At 42.0% G+C, this 7,099-nt stretch overlaps 1 protein-coding gene across 2 annotated transcripts in view; it reads left to right on the forward strand.

The window, feature by feature from the left end:
- Positions 1-6,873, forward strand: part of plcb1l (phospholipase C beta 1-like) — a 125,043-nt gene extending 118,170 nt beyond the window's left edge. For both annotated transcript variants that reach the window (XM_084954320.1, XM_084954319.1), the window contains one exon: positions 4,685-6,873. In XM_084954320.1, coding sequence (XP_084810446.1) covers positions 4,685-4,917 — 233 coding nt within the window. In that variant the 3' untranslated portion in view covers positions 4,918-6,873. The remainder of the gene's footprint in view (positions 1-4,684) is intronic.
- Positions 6,874-7,099: the final 226 nt, after the last annotated feature.

Here is a 7,099-nt window from a genome sequence, read left to right on the forward strand (position 1 = left end):
TCTGTCCCCTGTAGCATACCCAGCTTTATTGTGTATTTTACTTTATTTAGGACCATAATTGATAAATTAAAAAGGAGGGTTAAATAAAAAAATAATTGACCAAACATTTATCAGAAACATGTTTACTGAGGTAATAAATTAAGTAGACTTGTTTTTGCAGCTTGAGGAGTTGCCCCCTGCTGGCCATTAGAAGGAATGCAGGTTAAAGGCACATAGTCCTTTCAAATATGCAATATATTGTAAAATGATTGTTAACAAATATCATATATTTTTGTGGATACTACTTTACTGTGTCATTCTACAAATTACAATCAGATTTCATATCACAGTAACATGGATGTGTTAAAACATGCATGCATTTACTCATGCAATCTTTTAGTTAGCATCCACGTTAAAGGTGAAAATGTCAAAGTACCGCTGAGCACATTTCACAACTGACATTCCCCTTTGAGACAGTCCTTTTAGGGAAAACACTCATTACAGTACATAGTGGAGGTATGCAGGAGTGTTTTTAAATTCTTGGACCTGAAGAAAAGAATCTCTCTCAAAAAAAGGAAAGGAAAGCAGCAGATAAATTATCTGAAAGGAGCCAGGAAAGGGCATTCACACACATACGTGCACCGAGAGAGGGTTAGAAGGTGAGATAGATGGAAAAGGAGCGCATAGTTTATCCTGAATAGTTTCTCTCTTTTATTACTGGTGTTGTTCTTGCTGTTGCATTTGGACTGCTGCAGTTCATTTTCATTCTTATGACCAATACAGTGGAAAGAAAGTAAATTTCTCTCTGCCCTCCTTCTTGCACACGCGCGCGCACACACACACACACACACACACACGTCTTACTTGCAGTATGCACCAGCATGCAAAGATGATAGGGTCGTGACCTTTTCTTATCTCTCAGATATGGGTTTAGGAACTTGGGTTTAGTCTAATTAGAGTCTGTGTGGTGATGTTAGTAGGCTAAATCACAGGGTCGGGGTACATGCCTCGATACGGAGTGTAAGTGTGAGATTTGCAGGTTTTGCTCCGTGTCACAGAACACTTTCAGCTTCACTGAAACGGTTTAGAGCAGCAACTGGTTGAAACCTACTTTCAAAGCCTGCACACCGAAGCACATCATTCCTTAAGACCTGCTTGTTGTGACAGTAAGATGAGACACTGTTAACATAGCTGTGTGATGTATGTGTAGTGCAGCTCTTTGCCAGTTGAGGACTTTTGCAATGCCGCAGCAGGCGTTATGTCATGGCTCAAAGCAAAGAATTAATTTGGCTCTTTGGAGGCCTTCTCTGAGTCCCCCGATAGCTTCTCAAAATGAGGACAGCTGGTGAAGAAGGTCACCGAGTGCTGTATTTTAAGAAAGACAGAAATGTGTGCATGTGGTTTGTTGACAGATGACTGGTCTTCAGAGATGAGATACAGATTTAAAAACTGGCTGGAGAACTCTAGCTCCTGCTGGTTAGGGTGTCCAAACCGAAGCTGGACCACACGTACATAAATGTGATCGAGCGTGAGCACACAGAGCATTTGATCATGGTTGCTTATGATTTCAAAAGAACTATATCTTTTAACCATACCTGGAATTTACTTGTCACCATAGGAATTCCAAATTTTGATTATCCTAAACTTCCCTCTCCCAAATCCATTAAGCCTGAGGAGTAGATTTCAATCACGTCTTCTCTCTGTGTACTAAACTCCTGTGATTTCTCCTCTGCCAGGCTGATAAGATATCAGCTGGAAGCCACAGATCACAAGAAACTCTGAAAATACCACAGTTCTCCCTCCTTCTTCCCTAATCCATCCATCTTTCTGTCATTCATTCATCGACTGTTCCTTTTGGTAAAAGGAAACGGCTGTCTTCATCTCTCGTCACCGCATCACTCTAACAGACGGCCCTTTGCTTCTGATTACACGCACACACCCGCGTGCACGCCATGCGCTCACATGTTTCTCAGAAGTGGCTGGCACCCTTCAGACTTCTCTGCCCTCTGCTCCCACCTCCCCGTTCTCATGAACCAGGGTGTCATCAGATGGGAGAAAAGATGACAGATTTAATCAGAGGGTGTTTGTGCCTCAGCAGGCAGGGTATAAAAAAAGGCTGCACATGCACAAACACACATGCGAGCACACAGGGCAAGCAGGCTGTCCCACCCCTAAGTAGGTCATGCGCAGTGAAGAGCGGGGGGGGGGGGGGCGCGAGCCGAGCCGAGGTGCATCTTTAGCCATCTGGTTTTGATGTGTTGGATGGCTGCTCTGTGAGACCCACGGAGAGGGAAGAGAAAGGCAGAGAAAGAAAGATTAGAGAGAGAGAGGGATGGAGGAGCCAGGGAGGCATCTCTCAGAGAAGGTGACCTTGAAATGCTCTGCTTGGTGGTGGTGGTGCGGGGGGAGCAGGCTCTGTTTTGCCACTCAAAAACATCAGAAAGAGACAACTGCAGAGCTTCCTTAATTTCAAACAATGAGGCACAGATGCAATTGAGTTACCTGGCTGATAGATTTTTACATACAGATCTGTAACAACGATAATTTCAACTAAATGGAGAGAAAAAAGTGGTTTCTATGCATTAAGCATCATCGGTCTGTGAATTTCAGTGGTGACAGGTGAAAATCCGCCCCTAAAATTAGATAACTAAGTTTAGATAACATGGCAGCAGACTGAGAAAGTGAGCTATTACTGCTGAATACCAGACATCTATTTTTGCAACTTAATTTACACAGCACGAGGCACTGCAGTAAGCTTCTGCAGCTCTGTTTGCAACTTTTACCATTTAATGTGTTGTCTCAACTAGAGTAGACGTAAAAAAAAACACATTTTCAGTCCCAAGATTTTAAGATTGCACCCAAAATTAGTGCCCCTACGTGTGATACCCATCCAGAGTCTAAACAAAATAATATCAGTTTAATTTATATTATGGCGATGCTTCAAAGTGCTGTGAAGGCGAGCACTTTGTGACAATCAGGTTTTCTCATTTAGCTATGAAGGGCTCTCAAATGAAATGGATGTGCCATCTCGTGAAGTGGAGAGGGCAGAAAATTGTCAAGTCAAGAGAAGCATGGGAGTCCTTGACCTTCATCCGGACTCCTCCGCTCTCTCCGTCTCTCCCATTCTTAGCTATTCTTGCAAATATTTTTTCAGATATTCAGGGGTGCAGTTTGCCAGCTGTGAATTTTCTGGTCGCCGCTATAATGACTGTATGTCTGGGGATTGAGGGGGGGGGGGGGGGTGTACTGCAGGTGAATCTATCACAGGAGAGTACGGCTTTGTGTTCAGCAGTTTATTCTGCCTGACGTTCCTGCAAGATGAATATATCTCTTAGTTTTGTCGCAGCAATATTTGCTTCCATTCATTCAGGTGAGACGTGCATTTGTATTTTTTTTATAGTTAGATGCTGGATGCTGTCAGTCTGTAGTGGGGCCCCTCATTCACTCAACAGCAGGGACCAATATCTCTAAGACAAAATATTGATCCCTGCTAAGTCTTGGTGGGACTCAGGTACTTTCGATCTCGCATTGTGCTGACGTGACTGTACCGAGCTGTGAGACTTTGACACCATTCATCTTAGCAGCGTTTCTTTTAATTACTGCTCTCCCGTGGGAGCCAGCCGAGTAGTTAAACAGAAATCAGCATTACAGCAATTATTGGCTCGCAATGACATGAATACAATCTTGTCATCTGTAATCATTGGGGGCGTCTATGCCTCGGAGAAAACAGCTTCTCCTTTCTGTTTCTCAGTGAGGGCAGGGCGGATACAGTACATGGATATTGTCGGGATCCTGGTCTGCCTCAGCAGATCAAGGTGCCTATTCAGTGCAGAATGTCACGGTTCCTATCTGATGTTCAGCATCGAGCCTTTTTGTTCAGGCTGTGTTATGGAAATAGGCATGATTCATGTTATTATAGTCTTTAGATAAGAGGCATGGAAATAACTGCAGCACCTACCGTATCCAAGCACTTACAATACAGTGTAGACACTGATTGTTAAGGTTGCTGTAAAGGGTGAAAACTTTAAAGCTGCTCTAATGAGGTCACTCATACTGATAACCCCGCAGAGAATTGTTATGCAACTTCCCCTCAGCTCATCCAGCTCATTGTTTTGGTCCCACAACATTACTGTTTGGTTCACCCTAGCCGTGATCTGCAGCATTTCCAGACAAGTAGGTCAAAAAAAATCTCCACTGTACACCAAACAGGAAACACAGAAAGTTAATGAATCTCTACTGAAAATGTATAAAAACTGTTAAAGAAACAGACTTCTTCCATTTTGTGACATCTCCAGAAACTTTAGGAGAGACCTATTACTCTTCTTATTTTCAGTAATATAGTATCATCTCAGGCAAAGCAATCCAATCCACCTGCTGATCAAACCTCAAAGAGCCGTAGGTCGGGCTCAGTTGGTGGTTTCTATTCATCTGCAAAAATGTCACAGTCCCTAGCAAGATACTGAACACTACATTGCTGATAATTGTTATCTACTCTGCACTGCATGTGGAAAAAACAAGTTGGCCAATGTGTAAAGGGCCATATAAGAACCAGTCCACTTACCAGAATTGGTTGTTGGACCACACTGACACCGCCTGAGCTGTTTTCTAATTGGGCAAAATCTGCAACTCTCTTTGTGAGCATCATTAAATTTCTTTTTCTTCATTTACGGATTCTTGGTTGATGCTTGATTTTCTTCCTCTGCAGTTACAGAGCGATCTGGACCAGGAGTACCAGGACAAATTTCGCCGGCTACCTGTGGAAATCCAAGAGTTTGTTCAGGACAGCAGCAAGGCCAAGCTGAGCGACGACGGCATCCATGGAAACCTCGTTTCCTCGTCGACAGCAGAGAAGCTGAACCACAAGGCGTCGCAGTCAGAGGACGACATGGAGGAGGGGTCGTCGGAACGAGTCTACGAAACCCCGCTCTAGAGATTTAACCTTGGCCCTTTGGGACACTGACTGGTGGACGTGGTTATGGACACAGATTCTAGGATGAGACTGCCACTTTGGTCCTAATTGTAACCAGTGGGAGGATTAGGTCAAATCTGAGCCTGAATTGGTGAGTAGCGGTCCTCTCTGCGTAGAGTGCAGTCTTGTCCAGACACCTGTTTTTCATGTAAATAATAACCTTTTGTGTATTTGTATGTTACCTGTACGTTGTCGTCTCTTTCGGTACGGCCACAGGAGGTGTTACGAAACACTAACTATTTGCAGGAAATAACTTACTTGAACTATTGCACAGAGAGAGAGTAGTTTCTTTTTATTATTTTTATTATCATGATGTTTGCAGTAGTGCTGATCAGAGAGGCGTGTCGTGCCAAGGGTTGGTATTCACTTCACAGTGGATTTTAAATGGAGTGTACTGTAAAGAAGTCATTATATATCCAGCCTTTTAAAGCTTCCGTCTCTATAAGATTTAAATTCACCTTTACATATTTGCACTGAAGGCTCACTAAACCCTCTCTTACTTTAACCCAGAGGCACTGGTGGCTTGCTGGTTCTTGAGTTTGTTCTCACAGAACTAAGCCTATGCGTTGCTGCTAATTTCCTTTTTGTTTTGTTTTTTAAAATAATTTCTTTTGGGGTTTTTTTTGTGAAATTTGGAAATATTCTTAAAAAATGATCTGCCATTCTTTCTTTGTTCTGCCTCGTATTTGTTTTGTTTTTTGTAACAAGTTTGTGGGCGATTCTGTCCAAAGAGGACAAGAAGGGAACGTTTATTTGTACAGTGTCTGCATGTATTTGAACAACTGTAAATGTTAACAAGTAGCTCTGTAGCAGAGATGTTTATTAATGTAAATCTATTTTCTCTGAAACATTTAAACTTAACCTGCAAAACAGTGGGCTCAGTGTGGCTTGATGCATCACTGCGGAATAAGCTGAACAGGACTAAAGTAAGTAATGACACACCCTGTTCTCTAGATGCAACGCTAGCCGGCTCCTGCTGACAGATTGCTCATTGTATTCTTTACCTTTGCCCCCTTGACTAAAACAAACCAGGGCATTCAAACAGAAGAGGATCCTGTTGTAGTTTGTTGAAGTGGCCTTCCTCTTAACTGGTTCCCTTTGTATTTACTGGGAAACCTTGTGTGCACAATACACACAGAGAACGCCCACAGAAAATACGTCCCCCTCGGGCATCGTCATTATTTTTATTATTATTTACCCACGATTGGAGTCTAAAGCGGGGAAACTGTGGGGAAATGGTTGCATTATTTTCAATCAGGTGCTCAGTTTATATCTGCAGAACACCAGCGTTAACATGAACCTATGAATAACTGGACTCCTCCCCCCTGTAACATGTGAACTGTGCTAATTCATTAAGTTTTTTTTTAAACTTTCTTCCGCCCAGTGCCACCACGGGTGTGTCATTTGATATCGAATCATATTTCAGCTGATTTTCCTTTTAGAAAAAGAGTTGAAAGTGAAGGATTGCCTGTCATGTAAGTACAAATACCTTCTTTTTTTCTTTTAAAGATGATATCGATGTGAGAGTCCTGTGCCTTTTGAATGGGTTTGCCTTGTTTGATGTTGAATGTGTGAAATGCATCATTGTTAAAATTGCCATTATATAATAATATATGAAGCTGTCTGGTATTGAATAGACCGTGTGCACTTTTTAGTACAGTACCACTACTGAGTAATGCTTGTAATGAGAAGTATTTAACATGTGACTCATAAAGGCAAGAGAGACATTTTTTGTTTTCTTTTATGTCTTGAACCACTTTATTTAACAGACTACCCCCCCTCCCCCCTCCCCCTTCTCATCAGTGTATGCACTCTGGAAATGTAAATGTACGTATGACACGAAGGTTAAAACATGAAGCTGAGAAAAAAAAATCTAGTGTAAAGGGAACTTGCTTGTAATTACAATAAATGTGGCTATTATTGTACTTTGCTGGAGTGGAGTTGTGTGTCTTTTGATTTGTTGTGCTGAACTTAATATTGTGTTGGTTTGTTTTTTTATTTTTACATCTTACAGATTTCATGTCCATGTATGTAATGTGTTACAGTTACATACATTATATTAATCCTTCCTGGTTTCAGTGGTGAAACCAATCCTGAGTTGTTGTTTTTGGGGGGTTCCCGGTAGTTACGTTTTTTTCTTGAAGTGTCTTG

Source organism: Perissodus microlepis, chromosome 15 (assembly GCF_051167445.1).
Source record: "Perissodus microlepis isolate ML-2025 ecotype Zambia chromosome 15, ASM5116744v1, whole genome shotgun sequence".
Lineage (NCBI taxonomy): Eukaryota > Metazoa > Chordata > Actinopteri > Cichliformes > Cichlidae > Perissodus > Perissodus microlepis.